We start from the raw sequence: 20,904 nt of genomic DNA, 5'->3' as shown, positions 1-20,904 counted from the left end.
TCAGACATCTCCTGAATTTCCCAATCACCTGGTTTTTTTGGTGACTGTTGGGTGTTACCAATGACGTGTGTTCTATTATTGAACGTAGAAATGAAAGCCCTGAGAATGAAGTCATGGGACCCTTGTTGGTAGAGTTACAACTGGAAAAGCCAATTATCTACCTCTCTCTTTAAAATCTTATGTTTTAGAGTAGGGTCCAAAGCAGTACTTAGATATAACACGTCTTGTATAAATAAGTAAAAATATAAGTATACAATAAATATAATAATACATGTGTTCATAGTAGTTGAATATATTAATATTTATTTATTATAGTTACGGGTAGCTCATCGTAATATGCACTCACCGTTGACCCTTAAACAACACGAGTTAGGTCTGCCCGGGTCCATTTATTTCAATAAATGCGGTATAATCCTGTAAATGTATTTTCTCTCCCTGATGATTTTCTTTCTTTCTTTTTCTTATGATTTTCTTAATCACGTGTTCTTTTCCTAGCTTTCTTTATCGTAAGAGTGCAGTATATAACACATAGAACGTACAACATATGTGTTATCGAGTATTTGTGTTATCAGTAAGCGTCCCACTCAACCGTAGGCTATTAGTAAGGAATTAAGTTTTTGGGGAATCAGAAGTTGTTTGTGGATTTTTGACTGTACCGGGGTTTGGCTCTCCTTATCATCTTGCGTTATTCAAAGGTCACAGGTACATGTCCTGGGAGTCAACAGGAATGTGCCTTGGATCACCCTGTAGCCATGGGCCGGGTCTCAGACGGGCTCCAAAGCCCCGGCTGGGATTCTCCCCGAGCCCAGCAAGAGGGGTCAGAATCCATGAGGCACCCAGGACTTACTGGCTCTCCTGCAGCCAGCCCACCATGGGAGGGGAGCTTTGAGTCAGGAGCTGAGCCTGGGTGTCAGGTAAATGGGAGCAAGTCCGATGATACAATGGGCAAAGCAAGGACTCAACAAAGGGAAAGGACTCTGTGAGTTCCTTCACAGCTCAAGGTCCCAGGAGTTGATCTTTGGGATGAGATTTTCTTTACCAAAAATCTTCCCAATGCAACTTGTCTGCAAGCCTGTTTCTCCCCTGTAGGAGGCGGTGGTGGTGGCGGTGGAGGAGGCCAAAAGCCTGATGGAGGGGAGCAGGGTATGTACACATGGTTTCTGACATCTTGGGTTTCTTACGTGCACTGTTGAGAGAAATGGAATGCAGCGGTCAAGACCAAACGTGTCGTGTTCGCTGTGTCATCCTAAAGCTGATGGCGCAAAGCATCAAAGGGCGGTACTTTGCGCTGTGGGTGTCCCAAGCACCCTGCTCAAGTAGCTGGTTGATGTTCTTGAATAGACTCAGCAACGGGGTACTGATGGGGCCCACAGGTTAAGTTCATTCATCTTCCCACCGTAGGAAGGAATACCGTCTACATTCCCTGGGGTCCCCCCTAGAAACAGAACCATTGGGATCTATCTAGATATACATGTAGGTGTAGATATCCAGAAAGAGATTGATTATAAGGAATTGTCCCACATGGTTACGGAGGCTGGGAATTCCTGTGATCTGTTGACGGCGAGCTGGAGGCCCGGGAGAGGCACTGGTGTGGTTCAGTCCTAGGCCCCAGGACTGGGAACAGGAAAGCTGGGCGTGCAAGTCCACACCTGAGTCTCAGATCCCAAGAACTAGGAGTGCCCGTGTGCAAGGGCAGACGAAGACCTCCAACTGTTAGGACCCCTGCGCTGGCCATAGGGATGGGAGGAGGGAGGGTGTGTCGTCCACCGGAAACCCGTTTTGCATTGGAAGCGGTATGTGTAGTCACATGAATTCCAATTCCAGGTGGGACTTTTGGGGAGCAGTCCTTTGTGTCATGCAAATGGATTGGAGGCGGCGTTTGGAGTTGGGCAAGGTTCTAGAGTGGGGTTTCCTCCACGGTCACCCTGGGGCCCTGTGTCTTAACGCTCAATCCCACCTTGTTCCTGTGGGCAGTGCCTCCAGCCACATGTCCTGGGCGTGGTCTGATCTCCACGAGTGTTCCCAGTCACGGTGCCGTGTGCTTCTTCCCTCAGCTGACTCCCCTGGGGTAGTCCCTGGCATCATCGGGGCCGTCGTGGTGGCCGTGGCCGGAGCCATCTCCAGCTTCATCGCCTACCAGAAGAAAAAGTTGTGCTTCAAAGAAAACGGTAAGGTGTTTGCGGCCGCTTCCTGTCCTTCGTGCCCTACTAACTTGAAAGCTGTGCTTTCTCAAAACTAAAACAAACCGGAAGTCCCGTTGGCATGAGACACGTGTGAGGTGGATGATTGTTCAAGAGATCGCTGGAATAGTGGGATCGGACTTTGTAGCTTCCATTCCAGCACTGCCCATGTGGAGTTGTGCAAAGTTTGCAAGTCACTAACCACCCCCGTCTTTGGGTTTTCTGTCTCTAAAGGGGGGAAATGATCGTCTGCACACCATAGGACTTTTGTGAGGATCTATAGGGCTGTGTGTGTAAGTCTTGACAGGTTGGTTGAAGAAATATTAGCTCTTGGAAATGTTTATTCATCCTATTTAAAATTGCTGTCATCCTCATAACCTTTAGGACAAGAGCGATGGCTGAGGGAGCCGCCATATTGTTTTCTCCAACCAAGGGAATTAAACTCAAAACACAGGGTGGCTGATTCCCTTTCTGGTACCACCTCATACCAACAGGTGCTTGGGAGGGTTCTTGGGTGGGATATAAAATTTACAGGCGAATGTGGAGGATGTCATGCCTGCCCACATAGGGATTGGAACTCCATCGTTTTGGGTGTTTGGGGACTGCCTAGGCAAGAGTCTTTGAATTACATAGGATTTTCCCTGATGTCCGTAAATTGTCTTTTGAACATAACTCATGTTCATGCGTCTCTGGGTTGCTCTAAGTCTTGGCTTCTCTCTTGCAAGATGAACATGGGGGTTGGACTCTGATGTGTCTTTAGGGGTCCCGTGGTCTGTGGATGGAGCCTCATGATGTCTGAACTTCTCAACCTACCTGTGGTTTCAAGACCAGATTCACACTTAGCCGTTGACCTCCATCCTCAAGGACCACCGACTGAGGACTGTAGGGAAATTCACAAAAGATTTGAATAGATGGTGATACAAAATTTGACTATAGGGAGGGAGTCTGCCCTTAATCTCTCATCATTCTAGATTTTTAGATTCACAGATTCTGTTTGGAGCCCAAAATTAAAAGTCCCAAACAGCTTGTGGGTTTAGAGATGTAACATAAGCTGCTGTTTGGCATCCTTCTTTTTGCAGTGAAGGGGAAGGGTGCCTGATTATATCTATTTCCCATATGTGACCAGGCGCCTTCCATCAGGGGCGCTCAGGAAACTGTGCTCAGTTGCCTGAATGTTGACCATCCAGCACGTCCAAATGCACAGATGACCAAGGTCAAGGACGTGCCCAAATGGACTTCATTTCTGCCCCCCGCTCTGAAGACACGCTGAGCTCAGAGCATGACGTCCAGCCAGGAGAGGAGGAAGGCATGCCCGCTAAGGAAGGATGCTTGGGAAGCCCGGGCACAACGATTTTCTGAAAATCTGTAGGTGACTTTCGAATCCAATTTGGATTTCCAATCCAGTCGGATTCTGGAGTTGCAAAGCATTTCTGTCACCGTGTGTTTGGGATATATGGCCCCCTTGGATGCTATGATGCCGATTGGACATTCGTATGCCGAGGCACAGGGATTTGGGGAAGGACCCAAGAACCTTAGTGGACTTGACATTGTCTCGTACTTGGAATGGTTTCATGAACTTGGAAAACCAGTGGTCTCCATCCCCCTGAACGCCATTCCTGGGTCTTGGTCTTTCTTTGAAACATTACGTTCCTAAAGGGGTAGAAAACAGAAAGTTCCCCAGGTAGGAACTGTTGAAGTCACCAATTTCAAAAATAACAGCGTCCTTCCTGAAGAGTGGGCTGAGGGCAGCCTGGGACTCAACGTATGCTCTGAGCAGCCAGCTAAATTCATTTATCCAGAATTTCATACAGTTCTTCATTCTGCATGAGCCAAGAGGACACTGGGGGCGACTTCACAATCTGGATTTGCTTTCTGGTTTTTATGGGGTTTATGCTCTTTGCTGGTGTAGATGCACAAAGAAAATGTAAAAAAAAAAAAAAAAAAGCCAACAAGGGAAGGAAGCTGGTGGTTTCGATTTTAGTCACGACGTGCCTTTGTCTGGGGCCATAAAATGCCCAGTGCTAAGTCAAAGAAAATTAGGTGCTCTTTTTCTCTAAACCCCAGGACGCTAACACAGGAGAGTGAGTATCTCTTCCGAGTCTGTGAAGAGACATTTTGGTGTTTTCGACCTGCATTGGCAGGTGAACTCCGTGTTTGTCTCCATGACGCATTTTCTTTTTTTTTTTTTTTTAAGATTTTATTTATTTATTCGACAGAGATAGAGACAGCCAGCGAGAGAGGGAACACAAGCAGGGGGAGTAGGAGAGGAAGAAGCAGGCTCATAGCGGAAGAGCCTGATGTGGGGCTCGATCCCATAACGCCGGGATCACGCCCTGAGCCGAAGGCAGACGCTTAACCGCTGTGCCACCCAGGCGCCCCTCCATGACGCATTTTCATGAACAGACATAGAATTGACGCGTTGGGTCCAGGCATTGGGTTCATGAACATCCTAGAACGTTTGGGGAGTCTGTGCATTACCGCTTATGGGTTTTCTTGTAGGGGCGGTGGTGTAAAGAAGCACATATCCACGTGTAGTTGTGAGCTTGGACGTTTCCTAAGAAGCATGTGGCCACAGCGCGTCCCAGCGCTTGAAGAGACCATTTTTTGGGGGGAAAACCATTGCGCTACAAGCGTGGCTGTTTTTGTAGAGGGTGGTTTTTCCCAGGATCTTGTCATTGTGTTGACTGTTGTAGGGTGTGTTGAGTTGGGCATGAAGGTTAGTCTTACGCAGGTGCTTTTTAGTGTCATATTTTGAGCTGAGACACGGAACAGTATCCGTGGCCAACGAAATTTGGTAGATCGGTCCTTTCCATTGCTGGAGATCGGGACGTGTTTGGATGAGTTTAATGTGGTTTTCTTGCACACGGCTCATGCTGGTCTTGTAAGAGCCGTTTCGGGCGTGGGCTCGTGGCCGGTGTGTATTTTCGTGGTTTGCTGTGCTGGCTTCAAGGGACGGGTTTGAGCGGCAAATGGCATGGAAGGTGACCTGCTGGCACAGAGTGCAGCTTCGGGCGGCTGTCACTTGGTATGCACGAGGCTGTCCTTCCGTGGGCGTGGTGGCTGATTCGTGTGCTCACACGCGTGTCCGCCTGCCGTTTCCAGCAGATGCTTGAGGCGTTGCTGGGCTGAGCGGCTGGCGTGTCCCTTGTCCTTCCCTCCCTCCCTGCTTTCGTCCTCCCTCCTCCACCTCCCTCTCCTCCTTGATTTTGCTTCGGTCTCTGAGCCACGCCTCCCATTGCACCTTGGGCTTTAAGCATCGCTTAAAAAAAAAAAAAAATCCTGGTCTACTCTTGAGCGCGATGAGTGTCTTTGTCACTCGGACGTGCCTGCACCTGTCTCCGAACCGTACCTTTTTGGTTTTTGCGTGGTTTTGTTGTTTGTGCTCATTTCTCGACCTTTCGTTTCAGATGAGCCGAGGATGTAGGGACGAGCGGGAAACCGTGCGCGCGCCTGGAGCTGCCCCTGTGCGATCCGTGTCCGCTAGAGACGCAAAGTCTAAAGCCAAGCCCGGCATGTGCCCTGCTCCCTATGGCTAGTCAGTTGCCATGGTGATGGCATGCCTCCCAGACCGGATTCTGTGTTTCCCCCACCCCCCTACCCACCCGCTTGTACGTGCACGGAAGCTCATACTATTATATCGTATTAACGGGCGGGAAGCTTCAGGACATGGAGAGGAATGCAAATATTTTCTTGTAAACTGAAATCCGAGGGGAAGAAATCACGGTGGGAGGGGTAGCAGGTGGGTGGAGTGGGGGGCGCTTGTATGCATTCATCCCGTTCACGACCGTCTGTCAGGTTCATGTTTGCCGGTGAATTGGGCTGGACGGAGGGTCCCGAGGCAAAGCCCACCTGGTCGTATGGTTTTGCCTCGCAGTGCCATTTTCCACGTCCGATTTCCCCCCTTCTGTAGTTCTTTGATGGGTTGCCCACCCCAAGTCCCACGAAGCCGGTCCTAGCTGTCTCTCTGACCAGTGTTACATTTTTAAAAAATAGGTGTATGTCCCACTTGACCCACTTCTCCAGGTGGGAAAGGAAAAAACACCCACTTATTTAGGAAAAATGAAAATCTCACGATCTTAGCATTTTAAAGTCCGTGGAGCATGGGGTGGTCCTCGCCAACACTCGAGAATCCGCACATCCTGGATCTTCCCGCAAACGTGAAATCATCCGGGGATGTTTCCTCCCCCTGTGCACGTCCGGGTATCTCCTTTCCTTGAGCGTAAAAATCGCTCTTCTCATTTGGACCTCGTGCCGAGCTGCCGCGGGATGTCCGGCCCCGGGGGTGGGGCGGCGGGGTGGTGGTGATGTGAGGGCTGGGTGGCGGGTGGGTTGTGGGGTTAGTTAGCATTGGTGGTTAATGGGGAGGGGAGCTGTCGTGGGCGCTCTAAATGCTTTTCTCATGGGTCTGGCCCCCCTCCGTGGTCACCTTGGCCCCCACCTGGCCTGTTGGAGGAGGTCCCTGCAGGTTTCTCGGTTCTTATAAATAATGAAGCTTGTTCCCCAGTTAGCAAAGGGGTGGGTTTGAGTCCAGTGTGTCTGTGCCCCCAAAAAGCAAGTCCTCAGTGTAGCCTAAAGTCAGGCACTGCTGGTCAGTGGTCCCCCAGGGCTGTGGTCCTGGCTCCAAATGCATGTTGTGTGTGTACGTAAATAGTCCCCAGGCACGGACACCTGCTAAAGCTGCCATTTCCATGACGGTTCTACCAGCGACAAGCAGTCCCTAGTGCAGACGAAAAGCATATGCCTTGCTTTTGTTTATTTTGGGATGTGCTGTGCGTGGCCTTTTCTGTTTTGAAGGCAGGGCAAAGTGGATGGGAGTCAGGGTGCGTCCTGTGGAACACGGTGTCCCCTGAGGGGTCTGCGGCACGATGGGGCACAGGTGCATGGTGTCTCTGGGGCTCGCATAGGCCGCTTTGGGAGATGGGGAATCTGGCTGTTGGGTCCCTGGTGCGCACAAAGCTTGGCCTCCCTTTGAAGTGTCAGCCTCCGCCAAGGGCTGTGTGCAACTCCCGCAAAACACGTTGCCAGCAGGATCTGGGAGAAGCGGCCGGGGGACAAAGCCCCGTCGGAATCACAGCCAGCCAGCACCAACGGTGCTGGTGTTCGTGCTGCATGCCCCGTGCATGCGGATTCTGGGGAGCAGGGGTTGTGTCCTGCTCCCCAGAGGACAGACACCTGTCCTGGGCCATGCAGTGTCCACTGTGCTCCCCATGCATGCAGATTCTGGGGTCCTGCTCCCCAGAGGACAAACACCTATCCTGGGCCATGCAGCGTCCACTCTGCTCCCCGTGCATGGGGATTCTGGGGTCCTGCTCCCCAGAGGACAGACACCTATCCTGGGCCATGCAGCGTCCACTGTGCTCCCCGTGCATGCAGATTCAGGGGTCTTGCTTCGTCCAAAGTGCAGCCGTGACATCGTTGCCTTTGGAAGGTTCTCCAAAAGCCGGCAGTGTGTGACGGTAACGTCAAAAAGCATCAGCAGGGAAGATGCCCTTCTGCGTGTTGTCCCCACACGGCTGTGGCCGTGACGACGCTTCCTTGCGCCAAGTGGCCGTGTTGCACTTTGCTCTTATGTGTGGCCGGATAAGCTGTCCAGCTACAATCTGCTCGAAAACCCGTATGCGCCCACGACAGCCACCTGCCCCCTTCCTGCAGAAGACGCGACATTTGATCGGTGACGGTTCTCTTGCAACTCTGGGTCTCCGGCAGGGGTCTGCGTTTGGGGCTGGGGGGACAGGGCGACTGATGCTGGGCTTCCTTGCATCGGGACCCGTTCGTCCGTGACCTGCAGCAGAATGCGCGTGGCGTGTTCTCGTGGGACGGTATTCTCGCCCCGGCAATGCACTCTGTACAAACTTTCAAGCTCTGTGCACAGTCTCGATGTGGTTCTCTGGGGCCCCTCTGTGGCCGGCGCTCCTGAGACACCAACATCGTCAAGAAATAAACCTCTTTTGCCTGTGACTCTCTCGCTTGTCTTGAATTCCGTCCACGTGTGCCGTGTATCTCGGGAGGGGGGCGAGTGGGGGCGGCGGGGGCCGTGGTCATGTCTGCTCTGATGCATAGTGCTCACATTTCCAAATAGAGATTTCCCCCAAAAATATTTTAATTGACCGAGAACAAGAAAACCCGAAATCAAGCTGATGGGACCCCGCGAGACCCCCTCAGCCTTCGATTCCCTGTGCACGGAGTTGCCCTGGGGCAGGATGGGTAGGGGGGGCGTCTCTGTCTCCATCCCTCCAGGTCCCGTTGATTTTGGCGGGTAGGGTGGAGGATGGGCAGATTCCGCTTGCCGGTGACCTTAGGGGGCCTTCTGTGTATTCACCCCCTTGGGGAATCTTTTGTGCTTCCTTTCAGCCGACCAGGGTGAGCCCAGCCCCAAGAACCAGGAAAGCACGAGCGCGGACCAAACAGGTGAGCCACGGGCCGCCGGCCCTCACCATGTATGTCTCTGCATGAGGTCCCTCCCACGGGACGTGTCCAGGGGACGCCGTATAAACCCTCCAGGGCTTGAGGCTTCCAACGACACCCACTTTTGTCCCTCTTTCCGTGTCAATGGCCGTACGTTCCCAGCGGCACCCCCTGCGTGCACACTGAGCTGGCCGGGCGGTCAGGCGGCGGGTGTGCGGCGAACGGTGAAATGCATCTCTCCCGAGACACAACTTTGTATCGTGATCTTGTGGTTCCTTGTGCCACGTCCTTCCGACCACGTGGAGAAGGTGGGTTTTTTTAAATGAGGGGAATCGTCTGCTATTAAAAAAAAAATTAATAGCAAGACTCGACGAGGTGCCATGGGGACCGCTACCTGTTTGCCCAGAGAGAGGCAGCCTGTGCTGAATGGGACGCGTATGGAATTGACAGAAATGTTTCATGAAATTGTAACGTCCTCGGAATTCTAAAAATAGACACTTTGAGGACGGGTGTGTCTCGCTGTTGCCTCAGATTGGGGACACGTGTGTAAAACGAGCTAGCGTGTTTAGGCGCCCAAAATGCACAAGAGACCTCTAATCCGTAAATGAGTCGGTGAGCAAAATCTTAACCCCAAATCACTTTAAAGCAATAAAAACCACGGAACCGGATTATGGAAATTACGTATGGTGAGATTTGGGGGATCACGGACATTTTGGGCTGCGTTAGAAAAGTCACTAGAAGAAAATGCCTGCTCGGATTTTTTTCCCCTACTTTTCCTGGGTATTTTTTTTTTTCCTAGGAAAATATGCCTTCTGTGTTTCATTCCTATTTTTCCTGGAGTTTTGGGGTTTTTTTTTCTAGGAGAAAATGCCTTCTCCTATTTCTTTTTCCTTCTTTTCCTGGAGTATGTACTTTTTTCCCTAGGAAAAAAATGCCTTCTATATTCTTTTTCCTATTTTTCTTGGAGTACGTTTTTCTGGGTTTTATTTTTGTTTTTGTTTTTCTAGGAGAAAATGCCTTCTCCTATTTCTTGTTCCTATTTTTCCTAGAATATGTACTTTTTTTCTAGGGAAAATAATGCTTTCTGTATTCTTTTTCCTATTTTTCCTGGAGTGCATTTTTCTGGGTTTTATTTTTGTTTTTGTTTTTCTAGGAGAAAATGCCTTCTCTTATTTGTTTTTCCTAGAGTATGTATTTTTCTTTTTCTAGCTAGAGTTGATCGTACTCTGAAATTTGTTGAATTCCCCGCCACCCCCCCCCCCCGAGCAGTAGAGTTGGTTTTTGCTTTCTGTGGACGATGCGTTTCGTGCTCGTTTATCTTCCATAGCAAGGGAGTCACCTGCGTCTGAAATTTTTAAGAACCAGACCGTGACGTGCGGGTTTTGGGGGGAGCTGGGAACGCCTTGTGACGTCTTTCTTTGTCTGTTTGTCCTTGCCAGTTCAGTGGAGTCTTCTGGAAAAATAGCAGCTTGGCTGCAATTTTTGCAGCTTCCTGCAACGACGTTCCCGGGAGGAAGACAAGACTCACCTTCCGTGTCTTCCCGAAAAACACATGCACCAGGGCAGCGACCTCCAAGCCGGGATCCAGCCCCATCCTGCCCACGCCTCTGCTCAAAATGAGACTCTTTGTTTTGACCTTGAGATGCGTTGTGCCCGTTTGCACCATGCTGGGTAGACGAGGGATACTAACGCCGCGTCTTGCACCCAGAGGGGAATTGCGCTCACCCTGCCCGTGGCCGTGAGGGGTTTCCCCGTGGGGTGTGAAAGGCCGATTGTCCATCACAAAGTCGTGCCAACACCGACCCCACTGAAGTTCCCCCACCCGGAACTCTGGGCCGTCGACCCATTAACGTGTGAATTAAACCGAACCTTCCCTGGCGACGACCCTCGGATACAGTGAGATAAGCCTTCCATTAGTGTCCTCAAAATTTCCTTCATTGAGTAGGATTTTTTTTTTTTCACACCAGACTAATAAAAAGAAATAAGAAACCAAGTACTTTTTACTTAAATGTTTTACCATGGGGTAACGTTTAAGAAAGGCTGTGGAAAGTAGTGGAATGGACCCTGTGGTCTCTTTTCTGGGGCTCTGAGACAAACGCTCAACCCAAGTGTATCTCTGCATTTTCGGGATTTTTCTTTCTCTGCCTACTTGCCTCCACTGGCCTTGGTACATCGGGGACAAGGACTTCTCAGCATTCAGATACTCCCCTGTGTTGCATACTTCTCTGTATCCAGATACTCCCCTGCATCCAGATACTCCCTTGCATTCAGATACTCCCTTGCATTCAGATACTCCCCTGCACCAGATACTTCTGTACATTCAAATAATCCTCTGTATTACATACTTCTCTATATTCAGATACTCCCCTGCATTAGACACTTCTCTATATTGAGATACTCCCTTGCATTCACATACTCGCCTGCATCAGATACTCCTGTACATGAGGGTACTCCCCTGTATTACATACTTCTCTGTATTCAGATACTCCCCTGCATTAGACACTTCTCTATATTGAGATACTCCCTTGCATTTAGATACTCCCTTGCATTCAGATACTCCTGTACATTCAGGTACTCCCCTGTATTACATACTTCTCTATATTCAGATACACCCCTGCATTAGACACTTCTCTATACTGAGATACTCCCTTGCATTCACATACTCCCCTGCATCAGATACTCCTGTACATTCAGGTACTCCCCTATATTATATACTTCTCTATATTCAGATACACCCCTGCATTAGACACTTCTTTATATTGAGATACTCCCTTGCATTCACATACTCCCCTGCATCAGATACTCCTGTACATGAGGGTACTCCCTTGTATTACATACTTGTCTATATTCAGATACTCCCCTGCATTAGATACTTCTCTATATTGAGATACTCCCTTGCATTCAGATACTTCCCTGCGTCAGATACTCCTCTGCAGTTCAGCTGCTCCCCTGAATCGGATACTCCCTTGCATTTCAGATACTCCCCAGAATCAGATACTCCTCTGCAGTTCAACTACTCCTCTGAATAAGATACTCCTTTTCATTTCAGATACTCCTCAGAATCAAATACTCCTCTGCAGTTCAGCTACTCGCCTGAATCAGATACTCCTTTTCATTTCAGATACTCCCTTCCATCAGATATCGCCCTGCATTCAGACACTACCCTCTTCCTCCATGTCGGTTTTTTGTGGAAATTTGTTGACTGTCATGTCTTTACAAAGTGTCTTAACTGCTTTGGTGTGAGAGCTTGCTTTAACTTTGGGGCAAAACTGCTTTATGGCAGAGGAGCTCCTGCTGTGTTTCCTAACAACTTGAAATGAACTGAAAGCATACTCTTCCTTCTTGACGAAAATGACTTTGTTTAATTATTTCTCAGCTTTTGTATGAAGACGTCATAGTGTCACGTTTTTGAAATCAGGATTAGAAAATTTATGTAGAGGGACGCCCGGGTGGCTCAGTCGGTGAAGCGTCTGCCTTCGGCTCAGGTCGTGATCCCGGGGTCCTGGGATCGAGTCCTGCGTCAGGCTCCCTGCTCAGCGGGGAGATTGCTTCTCCCTCGGCTTCTGCTTCTCCCCCTGCTTGTGCTCCCTCTCTCTCTGTGACAAATAAGTAAATAAAATCTTTTTTAAAAATCCTTAAAAAAAAAAAGAAAGAAAATTTATGTAGGCTGGCGGGAGACGGAAACACAGTTGGAGGGTTTAAACCTGGGTCATAATGTATTTATTGTCTGAGGTCAGCTTTGTTACGATGTGTGTGTGTGTGTGTGTGTGTGTGTGTAAATGTTGATGGGCACTCCCTAACCGTCCTCCAAGAAGGTTGTGCAAATTCATGGTGCTCCCCGTGATGTCTCAGCTGTCCTCAAATAGCTCTGCAAACATGATGGACTTTGCCAACCCGTTGAAAACATGGTATCAAATCAATGGTTTACATTGCATTTGTCTCAACACAGGTGGGATGGAGAATGTGCGTGTGGAAAATCCATGTGTGCTCCCTTTGTGGGGGAGCCATTTGAACGCACCCTTTGCCCATTTTTACATGTGTCTTTGTTCCTATTGTTAGTGATCTGTGGGAACTCTTTACATATTAAAGACAGTGCTGGTTTCTGACCCTGAAATAGGTAGCCAAAAACTTTTTTCACTTTATTTTTAGCCTTTTAACTGAAGTGATGTTTTCTCCATTCATTGTTATCATTTTTATGTAGTGAAATTACTTAATGGTTTCTGGGCAGGCTGTTAGAGTTAGAAAAACATCAATCTTACTAACATTTTTTTTTCTTTTAAACATCGGGGGCAAATAGGTGGTTTAGTTGGTGGAACACGAGACTCTTGATCTCAGAGTTGTGAGTTCAAGTCCCATGTTGGATGTGGACATTTACTCAAAAATAAAATCTGTAAAAAAACAAAAAACAAAAAACAAAAAAAACCCCGCAAAACCTCAAACTCTGTTCCAACACGTTAATGTGGGTTATTTTACATTAAAATACTCGATCCCCTAGAAATGCATGTTTGTATAGGAAGGAGGAAGAGATTCTGTTATGCGGTTTCCCCCCTCCACCCTCTGTGTAGGGTATCATGCCATTATTCCCAAACCGTGTACCCAATATTCCATATATATGTGTAATCATGGAAGAATATCCCTCTTGATGTCTAAAAAAACAGAATATCCCTCTTTAGAGCTTTCGTCAGGAGTGGGTATCGAATTAAGTGCTTCTGCAGAGTCTGTGGGGATGGTCGTAGGGTTTTCCAGTTTATTCTGCTAATATGATGGATTCGATACGATTCCATGCAGAAGCATCCTCTTGTCCTTGACCTGGGTCTTCGTTGGTGGTGGGCTGGTCACTTGGGGTAGGGCTTTTGTGTCCGTATCCGAGAGTGACCTCGCTCAGTGTTCTGTGTTTGCATAATTTCTGCAGATTCTGATGGACTTTCTCCTTTTCATCCTGAGATATTGGTTTGGCTGCAGCCACCTGAGCCTGGTGTGTGTGTGTGTGTGTGTGTGTGTGTGTGTGTGTGTGTGTAGACGGGATAATTGATTCCTGTCTTTCGTTCCTCTCTTAGGGAAACAGAGATTTAAATTAAAAAAAAAAAAAGCTTTATTTCCACTTTTTCATTGGAAAATCATCCACGTTTCCTGAGCGTTCAAAACACCTCCGCATAAATTTGAACACAGAAGTTCCTCCTAATTGTTCCATATTCTCTGGGTCCACGGGGAACCCTTCATCCTTATGACTTCGGTTTCGGTTCTCGAATAATGGTTGGATGATAAGCTTCGCCATTTCTGCAGTTTGCGCTTGTGACCCCTGTCACTGGCGTTCTTTGGGTTTACCTGCCGTCCATGCAGACGCGCCTTGAATCGAACGCTAATTTCCACGATTTCTCAACGTTTCGTATTGAATATCATAAATATTCCAGGCTCCGGCTTTTCAACGGAGCTCAAGGGTAGACCCAGATCATTCTGATTCCTATTTTCCAGAGAGTCTCCATTTCCCGGTGTTTTTTCTTGCTCGTCAACTCAAGGATTTTGAGAGTTTTTTGTTTTGTTTTTTTAATGACCGCGTGATATTTTTGTGTTCTCTGCTTTCTTGGACGTGGTTACCAGTCTCCCGGCGTTAGACGATGCGAACGTTCTATGTCGTTTTGTTATTTTTAATTTATGTCTTAGAAAGATTTTGTTAATTAATTTATTTGAGAGACAGAGAGCACGAGCGGGGGGCGGGCAGGCAGAGAGAGAGAAGCAGACACCCCGCCGAGCAGGGAGCCCGACGCGGGTCTCGATCCTGGGACCCCGAGATCATAACCTGAGCTGAAGGCAGACAGTTCACCGACGGAGCCCCCCAGGCCCCCCAACTCTAGGCGGTTTTAAAATCTCGTAAGAACAGGCGTATTTTGTGACACGTGATAATGTGGCATTCGAAATCTCGTGTCCATTGATCGCGTGTGATGGACGCACGGACCTACTGTTTTCGGATTGCTCGTGGCTGCCTCCCACCTGTAATGGCCAAATGGAGTGGTTTCCGCAGAGCCCGTGTGCGTGGCTTGCAAAGACGGACACAGTGGCTCTCGGGCTCCGTAGGGCACACAGTTGCTGACAGCTGTCTGACTTCACGCGAAATGCTCGAAACTGTGTCTTGCTTGCCTTGGGCATGATGCCCGGGTCCGCTATGAGTCCGCCGCTTTACGGCACCTGCAGGGACTTCTGAGCTCGGCCGTGCCCGGTTCATTGCTAGCATCTCCGGCCACGAGTGCCTGACAAGGGAATCGGCATGCACCGCTCTGCTGCTCAGAGGACGCCCACGTATGGCCAGACATGACTGCTGCATACAGCCCGGTTTGCTCAAGCCGGCTTTCCGGGGGCTGGCTGCTCCTTTCCTGTTCTGCCCATCCCCTTCTGTTGTCATACCCACCTTCCCGGGCACGTGGCAGGTTGCAGGGGTAGCAAATGCATGGGCTCCCTCCCCCTCTGGTCCTGGGAACCAACGTGGCATCTGTGCCCTGCATCCTGGATGATTACCTGCAGGCAGGAGCAACGTGGTCGGAGGTCCCATTCTGGAGGTCGGCATCCCCCCCAGACAGCTGTGGGCTTCTCTGCCTCCCTGTGCTTTCTTTACTGGCTGTCGGCACGTCACCTGAGCCCTGCATCCCTTGCTCTCTCCTAGTTAACCTGGGGCAATTGAAACAGGTGTTTTATATTCTGTGCACCTTTTTATCTTTATATGCAACCGTATGGGGTCGAGGGAGGCTGTGGACACCCCTTCATGCACGTGGGAGCCCCCCTGCCTCAGCAGGTTAGGATGGGGGTCGTTGGAGCCCGTCGTCTGCTGCAGACAGCCAACGACATAAGCAGAAACATAGGCATATGGTCCTGTCCCACCTGACTCCAGGGTGACCCCATCCTAAGCAATTCCATTTACACCCACCCGATGTGCAACAAAGGTCGTGTTCTGCAGGACGACCAGTGACGACTGCAACGTAGGATTTTGGGGGAGAGGTAAGGGGGCCACGATTCGATTGCATACCCCGGGGCAACCACCCAGCTGCGTTCTGGACAGTTGGTGGACACGGACTCACTCACCCACGACGTGGCCTTCGGTGTCTGTTTTCTGCCCCTGAACGTACACTCTTGAAAGTTTATCCACATCGCGGTGTGTACGTGTGTGTGCCAGACCTCCGTTCCTTTTCGTCATCGCGGAAACGGGGAGAAAATGTCTTTCCGAACGCGTCACGTGCTGCTCTTGACTGTCCCACGGAGAGTCTGGGGTTGCAAATGCAGGTTTCTTTAGAAAGAAACACCTGCGTGCACCCCAATCGGATCTGAGTATCTAACGTCGCTTTATAACAATGCTCCGTGGAGAGAAGCTGAACCGAACAGCAGACACTCAAAGGACACGTTTCTAGGTGCCGAAAAAAAAGTCAGGATTCATTTCCCCTTTCACATCTGTTTAGCCTAAATCCAGCTTTCGGGGGTGGGGGAGGGTGCTATAGAAACAACTTTCACCACCAGGATTTATTACTTTTTTTTTCTTTCTTGTGCACGAATGCCGTTTCTCAGATGGGTTCAAAGCCTTTTGGAGATGGTGAGTTTGTATTTTTCCCCGGCACACGGAGGCAGGCAGCCAACAAGGGTCAGTCAACGTCTGTGTGTGTGGATAAGAGAGACACAATCACAGAGCCTTACAGAGTAAACCTAATAAATTCTGGGGAAATGGGGGGGGGGGGATTTGCCACCCGGCTATATTTATGTCTTCTGCAGACAGATTCCCAACACAAGATGTAAAGAATTTGGTGCTTCCATAAAATGCTTCCGACATCCATGATGTGCACTGATCCATATGCCTTTTGTGGGGAACGAGGTAAAAAAAAAAAAGAGAGAGAGACAAAAGGGGAAATTTTGCAAAGTTAGATGGAGCTTGAAAGCTCCGGCCCTCGGTTTCCATCCTGGATGGCACCGTGGGTCCCAGAGGGGGCAGAGCAGGTAATTACTGCAAATAACATCTCAGACCCTCTTCCAGACAACTGAGAGCCTCTCCAGTGGTAATGACAGCGACTGATGGCGGTATTTATCTGGAGCCCTAGCCCCGCTTTTTTCTCCCATGCCTTCTCCAGCTTGGGGTGGCCACGAAAAAGCTGGGCTCTGTGTCCCGAAAATTGCTCTTAAGGTGAGTGCCTGCGTGTTTCACGTGGGTCAGCGTGTCAGGAAGGACTGATGGGCACTTTGGAAATGCATTCGGTCCGGCTCCAACCCTTTCTCGGAATTATGACGTTGCGTCCGAATCCAAGTGGTGATGGAAGGAGGGGGAAAGAAAGAAAAACAACCCCTCAACACAGAAGAGGTCCATGTGTCGTTCCGTGCAACGGTGCTGATTGACATGACGTGGCATTGACATCGTGGCAGTGGTGATGGTTCCCTGATGCATAGCATGTGAGGGCTTGGGGGGTTATTTCTGAGCTAGAAGAAAAATGCTAATGCTTAGTACTTTTTTGTTCTTTTCTTTCAAAGAAAGGAACATCTGTGAATGTCCCATTCCTACTGTGACAAAGAATCACCAATCAGGTGGCTTAAACCACAGAGATTCATCTCCTCCCAGCTCTGGAGACCAGATGTCTGAGATCCAGGCGGGGTGGGGCTGCTGAGATCCAGGCGGGGCAGGGCTGTGCTCCCTCAGGAGGCTGTAGGGAGGGTCCTTCCTGCCTATTCCAGCTTCTGGAGCCCCAGGCGTCCCTGGCTGGTGGTCGCGTCCCTCCCTTCTCTGCCTCTGTCTTCACGTGGCTTCTCCTCTGTGTCTGTATCTCCTCCTCTGTCTCTGAACCCACCTGGATCATCTTAATTAATTACATTTGCAATGAACCTCTTCCCAAATAAGGTCCCATTTTGAGTTCCTGGCCATTAGGACCATAACACATCTTTTTGAAGAGACACAATTCAGCCAAAAACGGATTTGTGCATCTCCCGAGAGCAGGGTATCTTTTGAGTAAGCTCAGCGTCACATCCCACCTCTGGGCTTGACACCGAGCAGGGAATTGCCAAATAGTTGGTGGGTGACAGACTTGAGTCTTTGAGATGTGAAGAATACTCATGAAACCAGGGAAACAGATGCCCTCCTTACCGAAAAGCCAAGCCATCTTGAGCAAGAGTTCTCTCCTGATGGCAAGCACTGAATGTCACTCTTGACTTTGCTCCCTCATTTGGGGGTCAACCCGACCCACTCTGGACCAAAGACGGATGGCTGGATGGTCACCTCCATTCCCTTCACCAGCCACCTTCATCCGAATTCCCCTCAGTGTAACTTAACGGGTGATTTTTGAACGCGTGCTTTGGGCCAGCCATCATCAGGACAGGTTAAGCACGGACAAGCCTTGGACTCAGGTTGCCATGCTTTTTAAAGATTTATTTATTTGAGAGGGAGGAGAGAGTGCATGAGCAGGTGGAAGTGTAGAGGGAGAGAAGATTCTCTAGTATACTCCCAGTGAAGAAGGAAGCCCCACGCCGGGCTCAATCTGATGACCCTGAGAGCATGACCTGAGCCAAAATCAAGAGTCAGACGCTTAACTGACCGAGCCACCCAGGTGCCCCCAGGCTGCCTGGTTTTGAATCCTAGCTCTGCCATATGCTAGTGACTGAAATTTCTCCAGATCCATAGAAGAGTATTTTGAAGGTCCATATGTGATTGAATATGGGAGCCATGTTTCCATTGGTTCTCTCTCCAAAGAATGCTTGAAACCCGCTGCCCCCCATGACCATTAAGTTTGCCCACCTCTGCTGATGTCACCTCCCCCAGCATGACAGCCATGTCTTTTGTGACCTCCTTGTGTCAAATTCAGCCCCATCTGTAACTCATCTCCTGGCCACTAGTGGGCTTCTCTTCCCATGAGGTCCCCATCTCCATCCTCCCCTGATCACAAGTGCAGTGTGGTCCCCTCTGCCTGCAGAACCGAGATCTTTAAATAGCATTCAGGACTAGCAAAGTCAAGACCTGGCCGGTCGTCATTTTAATCCTCAAGGGACCCAGCACAGACCTTATTATCAAGACCAAACTCAAGAGCACAGAGGTCCACACCTCCAGATTTGCTTGCCCAGAATGTTCTCCCTTCCCTTTCCCTTCATCAGATTTGTACTTGCGCTTGAAGGCCCAACTCAGATGTTTCATGGTCCTGATTTTTGGGGGGAAGGAAGGAACAGCCATAAGATAACTTTCAATAGGTCCTGTGTCTCCATTTCACATGGTCATTACCTCCCTTTGCTACGGGACAAAATGAGACACAATAGACAATGGAACTTGGGCTGCTTTCAACATAATTTGGAATGTGCGCTATCCATAAACGTCGAGTCTGACAAAGTCCATAAATATGGGGGCAAATGCATTCTCTATTCTGATGGCCCACAAAGCAATGAATGTCAGGTCCCAGTGTCAACAGTGCAACACCATTGATATCTGAATGCCACACCCCCAAACCTACATGGACAAGGAATGGCTTAGCAGAGAAAGTATCATCTCCAGGTTGTACAGAATCTCATAAATTCTCTATCAGATGCTGTCACATGGACATGAGCTAAGTCACACTCTAGGTCAATACGGAAAGAGGCAAATAATGGCTACTGTTCACCTCTCGATCATTCGTCCTAGTTGGCATGGTTGTCCGCTTGGGCTGGTATGACAAGATACCAAGGACGGGACGGCTCAAACAATAGACACTTATTTCTCACTATCCTGGAGGCTGGGAGTCTGAGATCCAGGCCGGGCTGAGGCTGGAGTGTGAGATCCAGGCGGGGCCAAGACTGGTTCCTCCCGAGGCCTCTCTCCTTGGGGTGTAGACACCATGTTCTCTCTGTGTCCTCACGTGGTGGACGGAGAGAGCTATGAGGTCTCTATCTCTTCTTATAAGGACATGAATCCCATCATGGTGTCCACCATCATGACCTGATCTCAACGTAATCAGTCCCAAAGGGCCCACCTCCAACTCCATCCCATTGGAAGACAGGGCTGCAGTGTATGAATCTGGGGGGACCAAACCTTTAGTCTGTAACAGTTGGCCATGTACACAGCGCCCCCTAGAGTTGTTCCCCACAGTGGCCCTGGGCTTCCTGTTTCCTACTGAGTGCCTTTACCCCACAACTTGCCCGAACGCTCTGTCCTTCCCATCTTGCGTCCTTCCTACTCAGCTTTTAAAATCATCTCGAGGCTACAACCCTCTCCAGAAGGTCTTTCCGACACCCGGCTGAGTTCAGACTCTGCCAGGTATCCCCCTCCTGCCCAAGACCTCGGTGTGCGCCCCTGAGTTATGCAAGGTCACACTGCCATCGTCTGGTTTAACTTTCGGGGTCCCCTCCTCTTTGTAAACAACGACTCGTTTTTCAACCCCGGCACCCAGCGTGGGCCTGGCTCAGAACAGATGTGAACTGACCTGAAGCAGCACGCCGGCAGTCTCCAGATGTGTGGGCAGAGAGCGTGTCCTCCCTGCGCCCAGGGTTGGCAAAGCTTTGATCTCGAGGCGCCTCCCACGCCTGCAGGGAGCAGAGCAGCCGAGCAGGTGTGCCGGCTTCCCGAAGCGGAAGATGCCCACTGATGCCAGGTGACGCCTGTTTCCCTGCCGTGCTGAGAGCTGGCCGGCGAGCACCGCTGGGGGAGGCCCAGGTCGGCCTTCAGCGTGCATGCACTTGCCTCATCGGCTCCAGGCTGTGGGGTTTGGAATCTGCGCACGGGGCCCATTAGCTTTTGGCAAAGGGATTGCAGCTTGGTTCATACTTTCCGCTTGCAACGTCGCCTCCCTTCCTTCCCAGCTGGGAGACAGGAAGTCAACACACGGAGGGTGGGGTCCGGGAGGCCGGATCTCACGAGCCGCTGGGCTGTGGCCTGCACGGGGGCTCCTTCCTGCGGCTGCCAAGGATGGAGAGCCGGTGGGGCCTCCTCTGTGTCACGGTGCTGGGCTTCCTGATGCACGTACAAGGTAAGAGGCGTCTCGGTCCCGAGGGGGAGCCGCGTGCTGTCTGGTTCCCTCTCGAAACTCCTTCCAACGCAGCTTCAACCACACAAACGGCGAGAAGTTGCCAGGCGGGGTCAGGAGAGACAGGAGTGGTGCAGAGGGGACAGGGGGCCACTTCAGAGCCCGGAAACTGGACCGGGAACCGCAGAACGCGGGCTAACCGCATTTGGAAGCAAGAGGGTTTCTCTGCTTTTCTGCTCTGCGTGTCCGACACGGCCTGTCCTACTCCGTGTTTTAAGCTCGACAGGGTACGACGGGTCCTTTACATTCCTTGTTGCTGATGGAAAACATGAGTTCTGCCCGTTTTCGTGGGGGCAACGCAGAGTTGGCACACGGGTTGT

The 20,904-nt window shown here is 50.1% G+C and overlaps 2 protein-coding genes and 1 long non-coding RNA gene across 8 annotated transcripts in view; 2 read left to right on the top strand and 1 right to left on the bottom strand.

Annotated features, from left to right (window-relative positions):
• Positions 1–10,578, top strand: part of LOC123802732 (CD99 antigen) — a 35,370-nt gene extending 24,792 nt beyond the window's left edge. The window contains exons 7-10 of one of the 4 annotated variants that reach the window (XM_045813607.2): positions 1,090–1,143; positions 2,055–2,168; positions 8,532–8,588; positions 10,025–10,578. In XM_045813607.2, coding sequence (XP_045669563.2) covers positions 1,090–1,143; positions 2,055–2,168; positions 8,532–8,588; positions 10,025–10,050 — 251 coding nt within the window. In that variant the 3' untranslated portion in view covers positions 10,051–10,578. Of the gene's footprint in view, positions 1–1,089; positions 1,144–2,054; positions 2,169–5,587; positions 8,139–8,531; positions 8,589–10,024 lie in introns of those variants that run through there. The other 3 variants (XM_045813608.2, XM_045813609.2, XM_045813610.2) reach the window with 3 other exon arrangements.
• Positions 1,049–20,349, bottom strand: LOC148107018 (uncharacterized). Its single transcript, XR_015723321.1, has 3 exons — positions 19,985–20,349; positions 1,958–3,060; positions 1,049–1,186 (listed from the first exon to the last, which is right to left on the bottom strand). It is a non-coding gene; the product is annotated as an uncharacterized LOC148107018 (long non-coding RNA).
• Positions 20,350–20,352: 3 nt separating this feature from the next.
• Positions 20,353–20,904, top strand: part of XG (Xg glycoprotein (Xg blood group)) — a 31,904-nt gene continuing 31,352 nt past the window's right edge. Inside the window, exon 1 of one of the 3 annotated variants that reach the window (XR_015723320.1) lies at positions 20,353–20,527. The gene's annotated coding sequence lies outside the window, so the exon portion shown is untranslated. The remainder of the gene's footprint in view (positions 20,528–20,904) is intronic. The other 2 variants (XR_015723319.1, XM_045813611.2) reach the window with 2 other exon arrangements.

This window comes from Ursus americanus, chromosome X (genome assembly GCF_024610735.1).
Source record: "Ursus americanus isolate L20-20 chromosome X, mUrsAme1.1.p, whole genome shotgun sequence".
In the NCBI taxonomy this organism is placed as follows: Eukaryota; Metazoa; Chordata; class Mammalia; order Carnivora; family Ursidae; genus Ursus; species Ursus americanus.
Note: the sequence above shows the minus strand (reverse complement) of the source record. Positions and strands in the feature narration are given on the sequence as shown.